The sequence below is a fragment of the Myxocyprinus asiaticus genome, chromosome 17 (genome assembly GCF_019703515.2).
Source record: "Myxocyprinus asiaticus isolate MX2 ecotype Aquarium Trade chromosome 17, UBuf_Myxa_2, whole genome shotgun sequence".
NCBI classification, from domain to species: domain Eukaryota; kingdom Metazoa; phylum Chordata; class Actinopteri; order Cypriniformes; family Catostomidae; genus Myxocyprinus; species Myxocyprinus asiaticus.
In genome coordinates this window covers 5,634,032-5,657,310 of record NC_059360.1, presented here as the reverse complement: position 1 = coordinate 5,657,310, position 23,279 = coordinate 5,634,032, and the positions used below count along the sequence as shown (strand labels likewise).

Sequence of the window (23,279 nt, the reverse complement as noted above, 5' to 3'; positions counted from 1 at the left end):
AACAAGCACAATTTACATACTACAGACAACAACGGAGCCCACGTCAACAGTATAGTCCAGAGTGATGTATGGACCAGCAGGAGTGTGATCCACTAGACGGTCCAAAGAGAATTAATGCAACTAGAAACATAAAATGCCCAAACAAGAGGTCCCTGCTGGAATGATGAAGCAAACCTCTGCAACCTGAATCTCTCACACCGCAGATCATGGATAAACGGATAAACTTGTTACCCATTCAAGCATTATGCAACAGAGCTTCTCTGATTGAAGACAGATATATCTGTCATAGATGGCTATTCATCAGAGGTTTTTATTTGTGACCGAAATGTAAGTGTAGCTGATAATAAACTTGAGCATGTACCTGAAATTTCTTCAAGTTATCGTTTTGAATTTAGATGATGTCATATTTTATGACATTACGAAGATAATGTTATGCGGAAAGTATTCTGATCACTTTCCTTATTACGTTTAGGCTTAGCTTAAAATATTTAACCTCCCACAATTCCATGCCAATTACAAGTTGAATCTCACAAAGGGCAGATGCGTGAGACAAAAGAACCAAGAATGGGGCACTTTGAAGCAAATGTTGCAAACTTCAGCACAGGAAAATTAGATCCTCTCAGACCCTGTTTCCATCTGGTATTAAGATGTATTTTTGGTGATCTGATCACAAGTGGCTAATGCTAAATACAGGTGAAAACAGGGTCCAAAATGCTTTGTGATCAGATCACTGAAACCACATACAGAGGTAATCAAAAATGTATGTGACCACATCATATTTGAGTTGTATGCATACCGGAGAACAGTAAAGCACCACCCCTCACCTGTCAATCGACCACTGCCCTAAAACAAGAGTTTTAAACTTTGCCGGTTATGTGCTGCTTTTAAAGGAAATAACCGTCTGATTGCAAGATTTAAAAAAAGCGAATACATAAACAAGCACAAGAACTTCACGTAACGTCTTCAGTCTGTCTAATATCAATATGCAGAGACACAGATGACAAGCACACACGTCTGAAGCTCCGGTTAATACAGGTACTCCAGTAAAATAACGGAGAATTCTGCTTGATGCATAGCGTTTGTGCTTGGATTATAATTCAGATGCATTTGAGGCTATGTCCACACTAATACGTTTATGTCTGAAAATTGTATCTTTTCCTCTACTTTTTGGCCTTCCGTCCACACTGAGACGACGTTTTTGTCAGCGAAAACTGAGCTTTTTGATTAATTTTTTGGGTTGGTGGGATTTTTTGAATTTTTTGATTAATTCCAATTTGGAATGCCCAATTCCCAATGTGCTTTTAAGTCCTCATGGTCGCGTAGTGATTCGCCTCAGTCCGGGTGGCGGAGGACGAATCCCAGTTGCCTCTGCGTCTGAGACAGTCAACCTGCGCATCTTATTACGTGGCTTGTTGAGCTCGTTGCCACGGAGACATAGCGCATGTGGAGGCTTCACGCCATCCACCGCGGCAACCACGCCCAGCTCAGCACGCACCCCACCGAGAACGAACCACATTATAGCGATCACAAGGATGTTACCCCATGTGACTCTACCCTCCCTAGCAACCAGGCCAATTTGGTTGCTTAGGAGACCTGGCTGGAGTCACTCAGCACGCCCTGGGATTCGAACTAGCGAACTCCAGGGGTGGTAGCCAGCGTCTTTACCACCTTTGCCAGCGTCTTTACCTGAGCTACCCAGGCCCCCAAACTGAGCTTTTTGAAAATGCTCTCCCAAGTGGATATATTTGAAAATGCCATCTTCGCGTTTTAGTGTAGACAGGGAAGACAGAGATATCTGAAAAAGATGAACAATTTGTTGTCATGTGACGCAGCTATGTGATCCATTCAACCCAAAGCAATCAAGATGGCAGCCCATGTTGTAGAAGCTTTGTTGTGTCTTATATCCACGTTGATAGCATTGTTGAAGATAAATGTTACTATGTACAATCTTCACATTTCATTCCTTCAAAGGCGATGGGAAGTTTACTTGAAATTGCTATCCGGCGACGGAACACGAGGACAGTTGCATTTCAGACCGTACATGGAACGTCGATTATTCGCATGCGCAGTAAGGGGATTTAAGAGTTTTCATACGTTTCAGTGTGTAAGAGAAACTTTTTGAAAATGGCAGTGTGGACATAAAGCGTTTAAAAAATGAAAACACGTATAATGTAGACGTAGCCTCACAGTGCACCAGGTGTTTTGTGTGCTTTCTTTGTCTTATAACTTTTTTTATGCAGTAGCACACTGACATAGTGATTGATGTATGTCATCATGAAATCAGAGACCCTCCCCTTGAAATGTGAACACAAGTGGTCACAGGGGATGCATTTGAGACTCATAATAATTTCCACCAGGTGGAAACAGCAATGCGTCTCTGCTGACCAATTGTTATCACCGAAAGCGCATCTTAATACTAGGTGGAAACAGGGCCTCAATTTATTTTTAGGAAAATAAGGGGCACTCTCCATTTTATCATTTATATGATAAAATGCTTTTAAGATGTGCTAACTTTAATTTTGGTCAATGAATTTTTTGCATCTGTTGTAGCAATACATTTATTAAATACGATACTGTTGTCACATACCATTAAAAGCATGAATTACATACCATTACATATCAATTTAACTTATACTTATAAGCAAATTATAACCCTAGAGAACTGTGAAAAAAACCATTTCAGGATGCATCACAGTTCAACTAAGTGCTTGTATTTTAGACATTTAAATTAATATAACATAAAATTTTCAATGTGAAGTATACGTTTTTTCTCTTCTCATAACAGCAAAAATTTGTTCTGAAATACAGTATTGTAAAACTCAGAACACAGTGTATTAAAGTTCATAGTGACAGTGAGCTCAATGTTCATGTGTTGGACTGTTTTCATGAGTTTAAGAAATATCATCCTCAAATTTAAACTAGGTCTGATTTTGAAGTGGTGGGTGGAGAAAAAACGCTGAAGTTTAAGACATAGATCTGTGAACCGGTTGCTGAACTAGTGACTCGTGGCACCAATCAAATGTTAGAATCTCTGCTAGTGATTGGAGAGATAGGTCTTTCTGAGATGCTGATCCCACTGAAGGAACGTGCTAATAAAGTGTCCTCTGTTAATCTCTCCAATGATTGCCGGTTGAGAGCAGACGTGCCTTAAGTGCCTTATGTTTGTGGGCTGATTAAGTACTCATGGAAGAGATGTGGAACAGTCTTCAGCTGTTTTTTGAATGTTGAGAAGGTCTCAACAGATCATGTGGGGTAGAAAGCGAATCTCACCACTGAGGAACAGAGAATGCGAATGATCTGGAGAGCAACTTTGTGCCTAGTTGCAATATAACCACCAGGCGTCACTCATTCTTGTTTCGCAGGGAGAGAGAGAGGACATAGGCCTGTAGGAGTGAGTTAAATTAACAGGGTGCTGTTCCGGGGGCCTGGGTATCTCAGCGAGGAAGGACGCTGACTACCACCCCTGGAGTCGCAAGTTCGAATCCATGGCGTGCTGAGTGACTCCAGCCAGGTCTCCTAAGCAACCAAATTGGCCCGGTTGCTAGGGAGGGTAGAGTCACATGGGGTAACCTCCTCGTGGTCGCTATAATGTGGTTCTCGCTCTCAGTGGGGCACATGGTGTGTTGTGCGTGAATGCCGCGGAGAATAGCGTGAAGCCTCCACGCACTATGTCTCCGCGGTAACGCACTCAAGCCACGTGATGAGATGCGCGTATTGATGGTCTCAGATGCGGAGGCAACTGAGATTCGTCCTCCGCCACCTGGATTGAGGCGAGTCACTACGTCACCACGAGGACTTAGAGCATTGGGAATTGGGCATTACAAATTGGGGAGAAAAAGGGAGAAAAAAAAAAGGGTGCTGTTTCATCGGCTGTCCTGAAGGCCAATGCAAAGCCTTGAATTTGATGGGGGCAGCTACTGGTAGCCAATGGAGTGAGATCAAAAGGGGTTGGTTGAAGACCAAATGCGCTGCCATGTTCTGGACCATCTGCAGTGCCTTAATTGTGCTAGTGGGGAGGCCAGCCAGCAGAGCATTGCAGTAGTCAAGTCTTGATATGACAAGATGTTGGCATCCATTGACTAAAGAAAATTTTAGAAATTAGCGCCCAGTTGTGCTTTCGTGAAATCCAGTTTGCTGGATGCCCACTTGAATTCCAACTTACACGGCTCTTTCCAAACCCTCAAAATGGAGTTGCTGCTTTCATCTGTCTGACACTCCATCTGAGCTTTCCCTAGTGTATAGGTGCCCTAAGCAGGTGCAGCCAGCACTGAAATAGTGGTGCATCTTGAGGATCTAAATTAAGTAACTGTCATTCTTTTCTTGCACCTTATTCACAAACTGGCCCTAACCCACCACTGACGGTGCATGTAAATAAATGCTTCTACCGGATACAATTCATCCTTTGTGAATTTCCCCAATAGTCTTTCAATTGATAATAATAATAATAATAATTCTTTACATTTATATAGCGCTTTTCTAGGCACTCAAAGCGCTTTGCATAGTATAGGGGGAATATCCTCAACCACCACCAGTGTGCAGCATCCACATGATTGATGCGACAGAAGCCATAGTGCACCAGTATGCTCACCACACACCAGCTATTGATGGAGAGGAGGGTAGAATGATGTAGCCAATTCAGGGATGGGGATTATTAGGAGGCCATGATAGATAAGGGCCAATGGGGGGAATTTGGCCAGGACACCGGGGTACACCCTTATTCTTTACGAGAAGTGCCCTGGGATTTGTAATGACCACAGAGAGTCAGGGCCTCTTTTTAACGTCTCATCCGAAGGACGGTGCCTTTTTACAGTTTATAGTGTTCCCATTACTATACTGGGGCATTAGGACCCACACAGACCACAGGATGAGCACCCCCTGCTGGCCTCCCTAATACCTCTTCCAGCAGCAAGCAGGTACTGACCAGGCTCTACCCTGCTTATCTTTAGTGGGCAACCAGGCAAGAGCTGCAGGGTGAAATGGCTGCTTGTATTTCTAAACAGACATGGATTTAGAGTCTGTTTTTGCCAAGTTATCACCCAGGTATCACCTAGGAAATACCATAAAAACATCATGCTGTGGGAATGCTGGGAAACTGATCATGAATAAGGGGAAAATCTAATGGATTCGGACAAAGGTCATTGAAGAAAACCTCAATCCTCAAATTGCCCCAGAAATTAAAATCAGATATTATTTTATGATTCAGTTGTTTCTGTATATAGTTCTTGTAATTTTTTCTGGAAATGTTTCTGGTTTCAGTGCCACTCTAATATTTTTCTTTTTCTGCAGGATTCTAGCAAAAGATGAGCTTGTTGCAGCTTTACGGAACTGTGCAGACATTCTTAAATCAGCCAGCACCAAGAGAATGCAGAATGTGCTAAAACAAGTAGAAGATTTTGTTGACAAATTGGAAGAGCTGGAGTGTAAGTGAATCTGAATTGCAGATTTAGTAAATATAAATAGATCCTAAAGTCAGAAAATGACATTCTGGGAGGTGGGCAAACAAATGGCAGCCGCATTGTGTGGGAGGTGCTATTGAGACCTTGCTGCAAATAGTCACTCCGAGTACATATTTAGGGGGGAATTCACTAAGAATTAATTGTGCCCAGTAAAAGCGCTGTTCATTTCCACACTGGTTTAGCCCCTTGTTCACTAAAGGAATTAAACAAATCAGGTAATGGCACAAACACGCTAAAAAAATTCACAATTTGCACTGAGTAGTTTGCACTTGGACAACGGCTGAAAGACAGCAAGTGATGAAGTTTTCTAAAAGGGAACTGAAGGTCCTTACTCGTTAGGTTCAAGGAAATGACGCAAGACTTAATGCCATGAATTTGAGTTGTAACAAATCAGATTGGACCCTAATCGCAGAGTGTGTGAGCTCTTTTGGTGTTGCGAAGCGCATACATTTAAAAATAAATGTCCCCGGTGTATTTCAAAGTTAAAGTGCCTTTAAAATAAAGACATTTAAATGCACTTTAAATTCCTCCCCATCGGAGGAAGACTAAGAACATTTAATATAGCCTACCAATTTTAAAAACTATTGGCAGATTATAATTTCAACACTTTATCGAATCAGCATAATCCAATATCGATCAACTTCTAATAATGATTTATATTGAGATTGTGTTAGTTTGTTTCGGTATGGGGATACGGTATTAATTTGATTTGTTCAGGTCTTGAAAAAGGTCTTAAAAGTAATTACATTTAATTTTAATAACTCTGCAGCAACCCTGTATATGCTAAAATTGGTTAGTCTAGAGCAGGGGTTGTGAACCTATGGCTCGCGAGCCACTAGTGGCTCTTTGTTAAAAATCAAGTGTAAGGTAATTTTGCTGATGTACCAGCCACTGTGGAGGGTGACCACTTCTCGGAGTGATATACTGTATGACAAGAAATTAGACACAAAGACGCATGTTTGACAAAACGTGTGATTATATTTTGAAGAACAGACAAAATGAAAAGGCGCTGATGCGCGTCTGATTTGATGTGTGCGTAGTGAGCTCTGCTGTTCACGAGTGCAATGAAAGTGCTTTTCCAAGACACACACATGCATAGAGTTCTGGGCCTTGTTTCCCAATAACTATTGATCTTGGTGGTTAGGCATTTTCTATGAGCGATTTTACGAACGTTCTTTATTTTTTTATGTGCGCCCAGGGTGTGAAATAGCACCTGCCAAATGCGACGAGGCTCAATCCATTTCGCGAACTTCTTGTCCAAATGCAGGTATTTCATGCGTGAGTAATTTTGCTCATCTACCCGCAACAGGCATGTGAACTGTAAGACATCTTGGAGTGACACATGACAAAAAATGCTGTTAATCACAAAGACACGTGCTTGAAGAAACTTTATTATATTTTTATTATATAAGAACAGACAAAAGAAAAGCCGTCACTACACGTGGCTGATTCGCTGTTTGTTCAGAGGCGTCCAGCGGGACCCTGTCTCGTGGAACACAAAAGAGTTATCACTCCTTTGTCTCTGATTCATTTTTCTGAAAATGTTTTGCAAGAGTAATGTCGTCTATGAGAATGCTGCAAATGATCTCTGATCATCTCAGAAGGTGCTGAGTTTTGCTTTATTTCCACGGAGAAGTCGCTTTTACGCATTGTGAACGCAACTCTGTTTTTTATATATATATATATATATATATATATATATATATATATATATATATATATATATATATATATATATATACAGTTGTGCCCCAAAAGTTTGCATACCCTGGCAGAAATTGTGAAATTTTGGCATTGATTTTGAAAATATGACTGATCATGCTATGACTGAATATGACTGTCTTTTATTTAAGGATAGTGATCATATGAAGCCATTTATTATCACATAGTTGTTTGGCTCCTTTTTAAATCATAATGGTAACAGAAATCACCCAAATGGCCCTGATCAAAAGTTTACATACCCTTGAATGTTTGGCCTTGTTACAGACACACAAGGTGACACACACAGGTTTAAATGGTAATTAAAGGTTAATTTCCCACACCTGTGGATTGAAACAACCACACTGTCTTTTTCCAGAGCAGCCTGTATTTCTCCTGAGGTTACCTGTGGGTTTCTCTTTGTATCCTGAACAATTCTTCTGGCAGTTGTGGCTGAAATCTTTCTTGGTCTACCTGACCATGGCTTGGTATCAAGAGATCCCTGAATTTTCCACTTCTTAATAAGTGATTGAACAGTACTGACTGGCATTTTCAAGGCTTTGGATATCTTTTTATATTCTTTTCCATCTTTATAAAGTTCCATTACCTTGTTACGCAGGTCTTTTGACCATTCTTTTCTGCTCCCCATGGCTCAGTATCTAGCCTGCTCAGTGCATCCACGTGAGAGCTAACAAACTCATTGACTATTTATACGCAGACACTAATTGCAATTTAAAAAGCCACAGGTGTGGTAAATTAACCTTTAATTGCCATTTAAACCTGTGTGTGTCACCTTGTGTGCCTGTAACAAGGCCAAACATTCAAGGGTATGTAAACTTTTGATCAGGGCCATTTGGGTGATTTCTGTTATCATTATGATTTAAAAAGGAGCCAGACAACTATGTGATAATAAATGGCTTCATATGATCACTATCCTTAAATAAAAGACAGTTTTTTTTGCATGATCAGTCATATTTTCAAAATCAATGCCAAAATTTCACATTTCTGCCAGGGTATGCAATGTTTGAGCACAACTGTATATATTTGTATTAAAGAAACAAAGACGATAGTGATTAAATCATAAAATAATATGACACCTTGAACTTAAAATTTAGTTCTGTTTTATTTTCTTTAGGCAGCATAATCTATATTACCAAAACACAGTACAAACACATTAGATAAGAACACACATTTGGCAGCATTTTTTTGGGAACACATGGGAATTTATTAGGCTTATTTATTATGATTATTTTTATTATCTTTACATTTATAATTGTCTTTAGTTCTTAATTTGTAGGCTATTAGTTATTTTTCACCTGTTGTCATTGACGGATGATTGCGTGATAGCAAATGGGGCCGTTGGAGACGGTAAATATTTGGATTTGGGGAGGTGGTTATATATAAGATTTTTTTTTATCACTTTATTTTAGTTGCTTTTTTGTTTCGTTTAATGTGCAATTTTAATTTAGAAATGTATTTTGTTTACGTTTTTCGTGTTTCAATAAATTTATTTAATTTTTAAAGCAAAATCAATAAAGCAAAAATATAATCGGATATCGCTATATTTTTTTAAGGTGATTATCATTAAAATATTTTTTTTACTTATCGCCCAGCCCAAAAGGGAAGTGAACTTTTCATGAACAATCGTAAAATGAAATAATTTTATGGAGACCCGCACAAACACGCGTACTCAATTCCATATTATGTTACCTATTAATTGTCGCATATTTGTTTTCTTTTTGTGTTTTTGAGTAGTCTATGGGCATAATAAACATTTTATTTTATTGAAAAACTTTGTTTTTTGAAAATATAAAATTATTAGTTTGTGCTATGGCTCTTTCGAAAAAATGCATCAACCAAAAATTACAAAATTGGCTCCTCAGTGAAAAAAGGTTCCCGTCCCCTGGTCTGTAGTTCACCTCCAGATGAGCCAGCCTGCACTGTTTAAAGTTGCAAGAAAAAAAATCTAATAATTTGCATAAAAATTAAGTGTAGCTATAAATGAATCACTAGAGGCCTAGTTCATAACTTTTTTTAAATGAGTAATACATTGCTGTGCCTATCAGGTAATTTCACTCAAGATCCCCCTGGGGATGATGTCATCTTGTCAGGAATGGATTATCAGAGAAGAACGGATCTCTTTCAGCTTCAGAAGGTAAATTGTTTATCTTATTTAGCAAAACTAGAGTTTTTGTACCACGAGCATATTGTAACGTATACACCACCACCGTTCACAGTTTCGAAATCACTGAATTTGTATGTTTTTTTAAAGGAAATCAATAATTTTATTCAGCAAGGATGCATTAATGTCAACAATTACAGTACAGACATTTATAAATGTCTATATTTTATTTTTCAAATAAAAGTTGCGGTTTTACAGTGCATGCTCAAAAATATGTTCAAATAAAGCCACATGTATATCATGAAAAGATGATAAAAATGGTTGAAATGGAATTTTTCATTTTTTGTGACCCTTTTGATTCCTTTTTACCTCCATGCCTCACAAAAAGATATTCAGCAGAATGTCCAAGTTGCTTTTTTACAATACAACCAAACAGACTGGCTCCAAAAAGGATGAAGAACACAATAAAAGTAGTCAAAATCAAAAGTAGTCTTAAGCCATATGATTTTTACTCACTTTCTGTGAGGAACTGACTGAATTTTAAAGCTACACTATGTAACTTTTGGCCCTCTAGCGGTTGAAGTATAAAACTGCAGGTTACTTGAGTTGGACTTCAACTCTGCTCTTCTGCACAAATGAATCTAATGGTTTTAGGAATACCGGTGTAACCATGATTACAGGTGATCATCTTATCAGAGCGAATGTCACTAACAACAACAAAACTCACCCCCTTCCCTCAAAAAATAAATAAATAACGAAAGGTAGAAAAGATATGTCTTATGAGCAGGTAAGTAGCATATCTTCCACTGTTGTTTTGACTTATTGAAAACAGTTCAAATAAATAGCGTTCATGATATTAGACATAACGATTGCTAGTCATATCAGATAAAATCAAATGGTGGAAACTATTATAACTTAGCTAACAGGCAAATAGACCAAGCTAGTAACTGGTTTAGAGATTGGCATTGTTACCAGCATTAAAGTTATATACTTCCTCGAAAATGAAATTGAAAGCACTGCAGTATTACAATCCATAATAAAATTGGTCCAATAAAATATCTTACCTGCTGTCTTGCAAAAAAAAAAAAAAAAAAAAACTCCATCTCTGGGTCAGTTTTAAATCCTTTAAGATCTCGGAGTTGTTGCCACCTCTGAAAAGCCAATCCGATGTGGTTTCGTGTTTTTGAATGAATGATCCATGATCAATGTCGCTCATTTTTTCTGGCTACAAGCTTTCAGCTTCAAACTACTACCACACCTACATGTGCTGTAGTATCTGGATCTGAAATCTTGCCTTCCATCCATCATGAATTATCATGATTTGCACAAGAACTTCAAGATATAGCTGGAAAGAGAAGGAAGGGAAGAAATTTCACTCTAGTGTCAGCTGTAGAAAAATTGTATTGGTGGATTTCATTACACAGAATTATTTTTAAACAATTTTGCATTGGCACTGACATGAGTTTTTGTATAGAATCTGCTGGAAAAAGAGTCCAGAAGAACAAAGAAAATGAGCCCATTTGAAATACTCCAAAACCAGGTGCTACAATTTATTGATGACCTTGTGAGGTTAGTGAACAACACTATAAGTATGTTGTGCATAAAAACTTGCTCTTATAATGAATTGTCATTGTAGTGTAATGTTTATGAGTCTCTTTTCAGAGAGTACCTGACTCCAGCAGAACTCCAGCCTCTCAGTGAGGTGTGTTACTACAGTTCCTCTGGGGTCCTGCGACAGCGACTCAACGCTGCCCCTCGCATGTCCATTCAAGCTGCTCTCAGTCATCCTTTCTACTACCTGCAGGTACCTCACCACTGATTCGCACCAGCCTTTCCACTATTATCATAAGATACTTTTTCTACTAGTTTCTATTAGGTTATGGAAAAAATTTACTAATTAATATTAGGGCTGCCCCCTGATAGTCGACCAAACGTTAGTCGATGAGAAGAGTCTTGGTCGACCAAGTTTTGATTGGTCGGTTGGTCGCAGAAAAAAAAACTCCACAGGAAACTGACAAACACCAGTATAACTGCTGGTTGGACACTAGGGTGGTACTATGGGGTAATTTTCATTAAGCAGGGTTAGGGTTAAGCCTACACAATAAAGCAAGACACCTTGATTTCAAACTTTGAACTTTATTTTTTATTTATTTTAACTAAAAATTCAAATGAAACTGGAAAAAAATTAAGTGCAATTAAAATGTGTGGTGTTCAACTTTTTGAAAGATGGCTTTACAACAGTTGTGAAGGGCAACATCTCTCTGGCAAAGAACCTACTTCATTTGTGCATTCTCCACCCATGGGGTATTTTGTTGTCTGGGAAAATACATCATGTGTGTGAATAAATTCGTTTTGTTCCCTCCTTCACTATATATATATATATCGCAATATCCAATTACATTGGAAACCCCTGGGCTGAGGGATCGGTGAATATTCTTGCTTTAGTGATTTTGCATTGAACATTTTATTAATTTATTTTAAAAACAAGCAACTTAAATCAAATACATTTCTAAATTCAAATTGCACACCAAACGAAATGAAAAAGCAAATAAAATAATGAAGTGCTAAAAAAAATGATATATATATATATATATATATGTATACACTACCGGTAAAAAGCTTTGAAACACTCATTCTTTATTATAATTTTGTTTTTTCTTCACATTTTAAAATAATAGCAAAGTCATTAAAACTGTGGAATAACATAAATGGAACTATGGGAATTGTGTTGTGACTAAACAAAATCCAAAATAAATAAAAACTTTTATAAATATATTTTAGCATCTTCAAAGTAGTCACCCTTTGCCTAGAATTTGCAGACATGTACTCTTGACATTTTCTCAACCAACTTCTTGAGGTATCACCCTGGGATGCTTTTGAAACAGTATTGAAGGAGTTCCCATCTATGTTGGGCGCTTATTGGCTGCTTTTCTTTATTATTTGGTCCAAGTCATCAATTTCAAAAACTTTTTTTTTTTTTTTTATAACATTTTAGTTTTGTAATGAAATAAATTAATATGGTGGCACAATTACATTTTTGTCTACAAAACTCATTTCAAACATTTAAGCATACGCCTTCAGATCAAAAGATTTTTAAGATCATGAGAAACATTTCAGTCAAGCGTTTCAAAACTTTTGACCGGTTGTGCGTGCGTGCGTGCGTGCGTGCGTGCGTGCGTGCGTGCGTGCGTGCGTGTGTGTATATATATATATATATATATATATATATATATATATATATATATACATACACACACACACACACACACACACACACACACACACACACACAAGTAACCACCTTTCCATTTACTGTCAGGCAAGTATCAGTCTGAGGGTATGTTTACACGACAATGATGTACTAAAAACGGAAAAGTTTTTCCTTTGCGTTTTTGAAAAGTTTTGCGTACAGACGACAACGTTGTCAAAATGGTCCCTGTGCACATGGATCCGCAAAAACGACTAAAAATGCTGTATTATGCATGCCAGGCCAGTAGTTGGTGACGTCACTTTGTAAAGAAACACTACGCGCCTGCACACATAAGCATTCTTCCACAGAGCGGTGAATACAAACAGTGAAGATCTGCACTTTGCTGTAGAAGCATCAATAAGCTAAAAATTTTGAGCAGCACAAACACAGTCCTGTAGTCTGCCATTGTAGTTTTTTTTTTTTTTTTTTTTTTTTTTTTTTTTTGGGGGGGGGGATTTTTCCCCTTTTTCTCCCAATTTGGAATGCCCAATTCCCAATGCGCTCTAAGTCCTCGTGGTCGCATAGTGATTCGCCTCAGTCTGGGTGGCGGAGGACGAATCCCAGTTGCCTCCGCGTCTGAGACAGTCAACCCGCGCATCTTATCACGTGGCTTGTTGAGCGCGTTGCCATGGAGACATAGCGCGTGTGGAGGCTTCACGCCATCCACCGCGGCAACCACGCTCAATTCACCATGCGCCCCACCGAGAACAAATCACATTATAGCGACCACGAGGAGGTTACCCCATGTGACTCTACCCTCCCTAGCAACCAGGCCAATTTGGTTGCTTAGGAGACCTGGCTGGAGTCACTCAGCACGCCCTGGATTCGAACTAGCGAACTAGCGAACTCCAGGGGTAGTAGTCAGCGTATTTTACCACTGAGCTACCCAGGCCCCTGCCATTGTAGTTTTGAAGTACATGCGCGCATGCCTACAGACTGAACACGCAATACGCGTGCGCATGACGTCATCGTTTTCACAAATTCACGTTTTTGTATGTTTACACAGAGACGATAAGGGCATCGTTTTCAAAAACTTGCACTTTGAAACCCGTTTTCAAAAGTTTGCTTTTTCAGGCCCCAAAACGCCATTGTCGTGTAAACGAACAGCCAAAACGCATAAAAATTTTCAGTTTTTAGTTGAAAACGTTGTTGTGTAAACAGCCCCTAAATATGCAGGCGGAAAATTACTTACACAAATTTAGAATTATAAATGTAAAAATAATAATTCTAATCATGATAATAATCACTGAAATATAAATCATGGTTCGAGGTGAACGTGTTTTTGTATTATTTAATATTTTAATCACAGATGTATAGGCTGCAGAGTTGCGTTCACAATGAACTGCTCTGTGGAAATAAAGCGAACTGAACTCAAAGCACCTCCTGAGCTGGTCAGTTGCAGCACTTATAGATGATACTGTTCTTGCAAAACAAAAACAAAAAAATTCAGAAGACAAACAAAGAAAGAGTGGGAACATTTTACATGCACGTGTTCCATGAGACTGCACGCCTCCGAACAAACATACATGTGCATAGACGGCTTTTCTGTCATCTGTTCTTAAAAATATAATAAAGTGTGTTTCTTCAAGCACGTGTCTGTGTGTCTACGGGCAAATTATTTGTAATATTAATTTGATAATAATAATAGCTTAATAATAATAATAATAATGTTTTACATTAATGGGAAAACGAGCCAAATATAATTTTGACATCATCATAGGCAACAGCTATTGGCGATCACTCTGACCATCGTCGATCCCCGAAGTCTGTTGGCACAACCCTAATGTGCATTTCTCTCTATAAATTAACAAAATGTTCAGACAGTCTCCTTGCTGGTTTTTCTGACACATTCAGGATCATTACCGCTTTTGCCGGTGTCTCTGTGTCTTACTTTGTGTGTGCGCTTGTAAAATTTATATTTTAAAGGTAATTATTACGGTTTAGTATTTCTCTGTAATGTAGAACAGTGTTAGCAATGTTATTTATAACATTCTTTCTCAGCCCTGGAACTCAAATCATTTTCTGATGCCCCCCAAAATATACACTGCATGCCCAATTATTAGGCAAATTGTATTCCTCAGGATTAATTTTATTGTTGAACAATCACAATGCTCTCAGTCAATCCAAAATGTTACTGAACCACAAACCTGAATGTTTAACAAAGAAAAAGTGAGTTTTGTCTTTCTCAGGGGAGTATACAAGTGTGCACAATTATTAGGCAACTATTAGTGTGCACAATTATTTGGCGACTAAATTTAAAAAAATAATTTCTCCCAACTCAATTTAGAGCAGGTGCAACAAATAAGTAACACAAAATGACAATTAAATAAAATTTTTGACCTTTCAAAAATATTCAGTGACCAATATAGCCACCCTTCTTTTCAATAACTGCCATGAGCCTTCCATCCATGGAGTCTGTCAGTTTCTTGATCTGTTCACGATCAACTTTCGCTGAAGCAGCAACCACAGCCTCCCAAATGCTGTTCAAAGAGGTGTATTGTCTTCCCTCACTGTAAATCTTACATTTGAGAAGGGCCCACAAGTTCTCAGTAGGATTTAAGTCAGGTGAGGAAGGAGGCCAAGTCATTATTTGGGCATCTTTGAGGCCCTTGCTGGCTAGCCAAGCAGTGGAGTACTTGGATGCACGGGATGGAGCATTGTCCTGCATAAAGATCATGGCCTTCTTCCTGTACCACTGCTTGAAGAAAGTACTTTGCAGAAACTGGCAGTAGGTTTGAGAGTTGAGATTCAGTCCATCTTCAACTCGAAAAGGTCCAACTACCTCATCCTTAATTATAGCAGCCCATACCAGTACCCCTCCTCCACCTTACTGGCACCTGACTCGAAGTGGTGCCCTGTGTCCCTTAGTGATCCAGCCACGGGCCCATCCATCTGGTCCATCAAGAGTCACTCTCATTTCATCTGTCCATAAAACCTTTGAAAAATCTGTTTTCATGTATTTCTTTACCCAATCTTGATGCTTCAACTTGTGAATATATTCAGTGGTGGTCGTGTTTCAGCCTTCTTGACCTTGGCCATGTCTCTGAGCACTTGACACCTTGTACTTCTGGACACTCCAGGTAGGTTGCAGTTCTGGAATATGGTAGCATTGGAGGATAATGGGTTCCTGGTAGCTTCACGTTTAATTCTTAAGTCTTTTGTAGTTAATTTGCGCCTTTTCTTCTCCATGCGTTTTTTTTTCACCCCAGTTGACTTTTCGCAACAATTTACGCCTCAATAGTTTAGCTGTTTCAAGAGTATTGCATCCGTCTGAAAGGCATTTTACAATATTTGACTTTTCAGTGTCAATTAAATCTCTTTTTTTAATAATAATTCCTTACATTTATATAGCGCTTTTCTAGGCACTCAAAGCACTTTACATAGTATAGGGGGACTCTCCTCAACCACCACCAGTGTGCAGCATCCACCTGGATGATGCGACGGCAGCCATAGTGCGCCAGTACGCCCACCACCCACCAGCTATTGGTGAAGAGGAGAGAGTAGAGTGATACAGCCAATTAATGGATGGGGATTATTAGGAGGCCATGATTGAGAAAGGCTTATGGGATTTTTTATGACCACACAGTCAGGACCTCGGTTTAACGTCTCATCTGAAAGATGGTGCCTTTTTACAGTATAGTGTCCCCATCACTATACTGGGGCATTAGGACCCACACAGACCACAGGGCGAGCACCCCCTGCTGGCCTCCCTAATACCTCTTCCAGCAGCAACCTTAGTTTTCCCCAGGAGGTCTCCCATCCAGGTACTGGCCAGGCTCAACCCTGCTTAGCTATAGTGGGCAACTAGGAAAGAGCTGCAGGGGGATATGGCTGCTGCTTTTTGGATGAAGCTGCCTAATAATTATGCACACCTTGAAATAAGGTGTTAGTCACTTTCGCCACACCCTCCCTCATTACACAAATACATACCATCTGAAAATGATTGAATCCAATAAGCATTCAAGTTTATATGGTTTGGAGTTGGAAAATGTGCATGGAAATAATGATAAGATCAGAATACTCACTTGCCTAATAATTGGGCACGCAGTGTATATATGAAGTAATTAAATTAATATCATAAACGTGCGACTAGTTGACTAATGGCTTAAATTAACGCCTACTAGTTGACTAGGAAAATCTTTGGTCGGGGGCAGCCCTACTTAATATGATGCCTTTGTCTATAAAAGACCAAGGTGGTCACAAGAAGAATCACACTAGGGTGATGAAAAGCAGCAGGGAGAGGTCCTTACCAAATAAACCATTATCACAATCTGTGTGTCATCATATTCGGCTATGATTAGTAGCATTATGGAAGTTCCATTTGCACTTGAAGTCATTTTAAAACAACTGTTTCTTGCTTTATCAAGAGATTAAAGCCATATTTCCAGCCGATTACTCACAAATACTTGGTTTAATCATCTTAAAAGTGGAGTTAAATCCTCCCAGGTTGAGTGCAATGATTGGGGAAGCATTCACTGGAGACCAGATGTATATAACAAGATAAACTGCAGTCTTAAGCCCTATTTGGACAGTAATTGTCTTTCAGGCTTAAAGTAAATTTGCATGGCTCTTCTGTGATAAAACTCATGCTTTCGGATGACAGTTGATTCAAACTGCGTCCTGAGTATTTTGTGCAAACACATTTTTAAAAAAATAGGCAGTGCAAGTATATTTGGAATTACGCTAAAGTGTAAATAGTGAACACGGGGCGCTTTGTTCATGCTTTAGTTTCTTGCGCTGATATGAGAGCGTTTTTGCACTTGCGCTCTTTTTTTTTTTTTTTCTCTCACTGTGGTGAAGCAGTGACATATTTTATGTGAATAATTTCCAACATTTTTGTGATGCAAGCATCCATTGTATGAAATATACACATGCACATGACTGCATCTTCTCAAATAGTAACCGTATGGCACTTGGCAGAGATCAAAAAGGACTTCCAAAACAACTTTTGGATTGATTCCTGCTTTTAAACTCAGAGATGTTGATTCGAACACAAATTAAATTACCACATGACCTTGGTGTTTGTTTAAAAACAGTAGGTAATTCAGCCGGGAAACGTCTCGTGGGTGATGGTGGAAAAAAATGTAAATTTTGGATTCAGACCGCAATAAAATGACTGACTAGCCCCTGTAAATGCTGGAATTACCTCACGTCCCCATGTAAAACAAATACCTTTTGAATACAGCTGTAGTTATAATTTGTTGGTTCTTATGTGATTTTAATGCAATGTAAATAAATATGTAAACAAAAAAATAAAAAATAAAGAGTAGTCACAGTGTCTACAACAGCAATATTCTTTAAAAAAGAAGGGAGATTAATTAACATGTTAAAACAATGAAAACAATAACATTTAAAATAAAATGTAATGTTAAACAGTCTCTTGAGACTTGAGTTGTGTTCATTAACCCTCTCGGAGTGGCCTGAATAGCTTGCAGCTCAGCTTTTTTCCTCATAAACCAGGTACACTTTGCCCTGACAACTGACTTGCTGAGATATTGTTGTACATTAAAATGGAAGATGGCACGCATAGTAAAGTAGTGTCAAACATACTAAGTTGTATTTATCAGTTTATGATATAAATGTATTAATCAAAACTGGCTATTGATAAAAATGTTGGTGGAACTTCGATTACGCTGTTAATCGGAACTTAATGCTTTTCCTGCAATGTCTGGAGTTACAAGGTTGAATTTCTTACTGAATTCGAACTGCGAATATTCGTAAAGTGAAATATATTGAATATTACCTTTTGAAAAAAAGTTGCCAGCTATTTTAAGTCCACATGCAACTGAACGCGTGCTGATTGCGATACTAAAATACGAGACAAACTTTATGCATTAATATCTCTGTGACTAATGTTTCATGAGACTCTTATCACATTTTGGGGTTTATGCAGAAATATGTCATTGAATTCTATGGTAAGGGTCCGATCTATCATGACACATGGGGAAATATGTGACACAGATAAAACCATACAAATAAAACATTCTTTCTTAATGATATCAGTAGTTAAGGATAAAAGACTAGTGCTTTTTGTTGAGTCTGAAGTCATTTCTGAAGTCTATTAAAATGCGATTCAAGTTTACAAAAATGTGAAATAGCTTATTATAGCACCACCTTGTGGCCAATTCTCACATAATTTGGTATAAAGCCTAATTTTGGCAATCTGTATGTGGATGCCAAATTCTATAACAACTGGCTGTTCACAGTGCAACTTATTAGCTGCTGAATATTGATTGACTGATGGCAGTCATTTTTGTTGATATTTCCAATTAATATTTTATGGATATGTAAGCACTTGCGAAAATGTAAATGTACTTTTTAAAGTGCTACCTAGTGTTGGATGGGTGTGTGCGCATATGTCTTAGTAGCGGTTGGGATTTGGGACCATCTGGCCAAATTTAGGGTTTCTAAGAAATACGGTTTCCGACGCCTAAACACTGATAGGGCCGAAAAAGAATAATAAGAAAATTGGTACAAATGCAATAGGGTTCCAGTACCTCTGGTGCTTGGACCCCTAAAAAAAATAATAATAATAAAAAATAATAAGACAACTGACAGCTACAATATGGACAACACTTTGTGCTCCTAAAAATGTATACAAGTACAATAGGGCTCCAGAACCTTTGGTGCTTGGACCCCTAAAAAGAACATTAACAGATACAATAGGGGCTCCACACCTTCGGTGCTTGGCCCCTAATACATTTAGCTGCAATTATTGGGGCCAAGCCCTGGTGGCATGCACTAAGCACAATGCGAAGAGCTCCAGTACAACAGTAACAAAACTCTTAAAGGAATAATTTACCCAAAAATGAAAATTCTCTCATTACTCACCCTCATGCCATCCCAGATGTGTATGACTGTCTTTCTTCAGCAGAACACAAAGATTTTTAGAAGAATATCTTAGCTCTTTAGGTCCTAAAAATGCAAGTGAATGAGTGCCAAATTTGTGAAGCTTCAAAAAGCACATATACTCATAAAAGTAATCCCTACAACTCCAGTGGGCTATTTAATGTCTTCTGAAGCGAAACACTAGCTGTGTGTAAGAAACAGATCAATATTTAAAACTTTACATTGGATAAAAGGATTATTTGGAGACTGAATGGACCAAAAGTACAAAATTACAATTTGTTCAAACAAGTCTTTGAGGAAATGAAAGTTGTAGGATTTTCTCAGGTTTAAGACTATAATTATTACAGACTGTGGAGCTATTCTCGGTTGCTTTCTCTAAAAGCTTCTCATCGCTATGCTAATATTGACACTATTCGCTCTACGCATGCACTTAACTTTTGTTCGGAATACATGTGATGCACATGTAAAGATATTTTTATCAGATTGCATAGTTTAGGGTACATATAAATGTTAAATTTGGAATCTGCTGTCGGGTTACATTTATTCAAATTGATGAAAATATATGCATGAAAAATATTTGTGTGTTGTAACTGTGTTCTATATTTACTGCAGAAGGAAGCCCTGAAAACAAATGCTGGCACAGTCTCCAGTACTGCTCCAGACATCTGCATTATCTACAAACTTCATCTTGAATGTGGAAGACTCATAAATCTATATGACTGGCTTGAGGTATAAACATACTAAATATAAACCTGAAATACAGTTTCCTTCAAGTGGGATATCTATAATAACAGCATTTTTCTTGATATTTCTAGGCCTTTGTGACCGTGATCTCAGCTGCTGAGGACAAAGATCAAAGTTCTGATGAGTATGGTGAATATGACAGTCTCAAGCAGTATCCTTTGTATAAAATATGCACTTTTTTTCCAATTCTATGCAATGTTTATTTATTCATAAAAAATAAGTGTTCCTAAGTAGTAATTTAGGATTATCTTCAATACATTTTTAACTTCATAAAGGTACTATTATATAATTCATTAGGGGTAATGCTTTTTAAAGTGACTTTCATGAATCTGCATATTGGATTGCAAAAATGCAAGCAATAGTTTAAAAAAAATAATCTAAAAAGTAAGATCCCTTTAGAAGAGGGCTTTGAAAAATAGTTCTAATATTTATTGTTCTTAACATTAACAGTGCTCGTTTCATTCAGGCTGTTTCCGAGATGGAATTCCTTGGTTTTGTTAAATCAACAAAACAGAAAACTGACCATGTGGCAAGACTCACTTGGGGAGGTTGTTAAAGAATCATCTTTAAAGCACTGCTAACAAGAGAGTGGCCAGACACATAATAATTTGTATGCACTTAGTTCTACTACCACTATCAGCTGCAAGTATTACATGTTATGCATTTGTTACTCTATTTGTTAGCTATCTTGCCATTGGAATAAAAACATTAAAGTGTCCTGTTTTAATATCTCTTTCAAACATTTTAACTCTCTGAAGATTTATGTGTTTAATTTTATATTAGAGAAACACCAATGTATCAATCAGTGATATTTATGGGCCAGTTATTCATCAAATTAAAATAGCATCAGCATATTGGCCATAAGCATGACAAAGTCCATTTTATTTTGGAATGTTTAGCCTTCATAAGGTAGTAGGGAAAGATAGGAGAGTGGGGAAAAGACCTGGACATGGCCCAGGGTAGATTTGAACTCGGGTCCCCAACCAACATTTCTTATTAAAAAAAAAAAGCAAGTGCAACACCTTCTGCACAATAGCTCTGACCACTAACATATAGTTTCATAGCAGCTTTACAGAAAATCATGCCTTTATGTATTGGAGCCCCCAGTGAGCAAGCCAATAAATATATAAATACAGTACTGTGCAAAAGTTTTAGGCACTTGTGAAAAATGTTGCATAGTGAAGATGTCTTCAAAAATAATAAAATAAATCATTTTCATTTATCACTTAATGTCATCCAAAGTCCAGTAAACATAAAAAAGCTAAATCAATATTTGATGTGACTTTGCCTTTAAAACAGTACCAATTCTCCTAGGTACACCTGGACACAGTTTCTGTGTGCCTTATGTGCCTAAGACTTTTGCACAGTACTGTGTGTGTGTGTGTGTGATATATATATATATATATATATATATATATATATATATATATATATATATATAATGGCCAGACGACTGGGTCAGAGCATCTCTGAAATGGCAAGGCTTGTGGGGTGCTCCCGGTTCTTGAGGAGGGACAAACCGGCGACAGGGTGTTTGGCGCCCAAAGCTCATTGATGCATGAGGGCAACGAAGGCTATCCCAACCCACAGTGCATCGCACCCTGTTGCATATGGGACTTCGTAGCTGCAGACCGGTCAAAGTGCCCATTATGACCCCTGTCCACCGCTGAAAGCATCTCCAATGGGCAAGCGAGGGTCGGAACTGGACCTTGGAGCAGTGGAAGAAGGTCGCCTGGTCCGATGAGTCCCTTTTCTTATACATCAAGAAATCGTGTGCACTGTTGCCACACGATTGGCTGATTAGATAATCACATGAATAAGTAGATATACAGGTGTACCTAATAAAGTGACCGGTGTGTGTGTGTATATATATATATATATATAATGTTTGCATACCCTGGCAGAAATTGTGAAATTTTGGCATTGATTTTGAAAATAGTCTTTTATTTAAGGATTGTGATCATATGAAGGCATTTATCATCACATAGTTGTTTGGCTCCTTTTTAAATCATAATGATAACAGAAATCACCCAAATGGCCCTGATCAAAAGTTTACATACCCTTGAATGTTTGGTCTTGTTACAGACACACAAGGTGACACACACAGGTTTAAATGGCAATTAAAGGCTAACTTCCCACACCTGTGGCTTTTTAAATTGCAATTAGTTCCTGTGTATAAATAGTCAGTGAGTTTGTTAGCGCTCACATGGATGCACTGAGCAGGCTAGATACTGAGCCATGGGGAGCAGAAAAGAACTGTCAAAAGACCTGCGTAACAAGGTAATGGAACTTTATAAAGATGGAAAAGGATATAAAAAGATATCCAAAGCCTTGAAAATACCAGTCAGTACTGTTCAATCACTTATTAAGAAGTGGGAAATTCGGGGATCACTTGATATCAAGCCAAGGTCAGGTAGACCAAGAAAGATTTCAGCCACAACTGCCAGAAGAATTGTTCGGGATACAAAGAAAAACCCACAGGTAACCTCAGGAGAAATACAGGCTGCTCTGGAAAAAAAAAACGGTGTGGTTGTTTCAAGCAGCACAATATGACGATACTTGAACAAAAATGAGCTGCATGGTCGAGTTGCCAGAAAGAAGCCTTTACTGCGCCAATGCCACAAAAAAGCCTGGTTACAATATGCCTGACAACACCTTGACACATCTCACAGCTTCTGGCACACTAATTTGGAGTGACGAGACCAAAATAGAGCTTTATGGTCACAACCATAATCGCTATGTTTGAGAGGGGTCAACAAGCTCTATAGTGAAAAGAATTCCATCCCCACTGTGAAGCATGGTGGTGGCTCACTGATGTTTTGGGGGAGTGTGAGCTCTAAAGGCACGGGGAATCTTGTGAAAATTGATGGCAAGATGAATGCAGCATGTTATCAGAAAATGCTGGCAGACAATTTGCATTCTTCTGCACGAAAGCTGCACATGGGACGCTCTTGGACTTTCCAGCACGACAGTGACCCTAAGCACAAGGCCAGGTTGACCCTCCAGTGGTTACAGCAGAAAAAGGTGAAGGTTCTGGAGTGGCCATCACAGTCTCCTGACCTTAATATCATCGGGCCACTCTGGGGAGATCTCAAACATGCGGTTCTTGCAAGACGACCAAAGATTTTGCATGACCTTGTAGGGCCTTGGCCCACTTAAA

The 23,279-nt window shown here is 38.5% G+C and overlaps 1 protein-coding gene across 1 annotated transcript in view; it reads left to right on the top strand.

Moving 5' to 3' along the window:
* orc3 (origin recognition complex, subunit 3) overlaps positions 1-20,846 on the top strand; it is a 43,885-nt gene extending 23,039 nt beyond the window's left edge. The window contains exons 14-20 of the mRNA XM_051722424.1: positions 5,287-5,420; positions 9,221-9,309; positions 10,751-10,845; positions 10,939-11,080; positions 19,988-20,104; positions 20,191-20,270; positions 20,570-20,846. Coding sequence (XP_051578384.1) covers positions 5,287-5,420; positions 9,221-9,309; positions 10,751-10,845; positions 10,939-11,080; positions 19,988-20,104; positions 20,191-20,270; positions 20,570-20,675 — 763 coding nt within the window. The 3' untranslated portion in view covers positions 20,676-20,846. The remainder of the gene's footprint in view (positions 1-5,286; positions 5,421-9,220; positions 9,310-10,750; positions 10,846-10,938; positions 11,081-19,987; positions 20,105-20,190; positions 20,271-20,569) is intronic.
* The last annotated feature ends 2,433 nt before the right edge of the window (positions 20,847-23,279 follow it).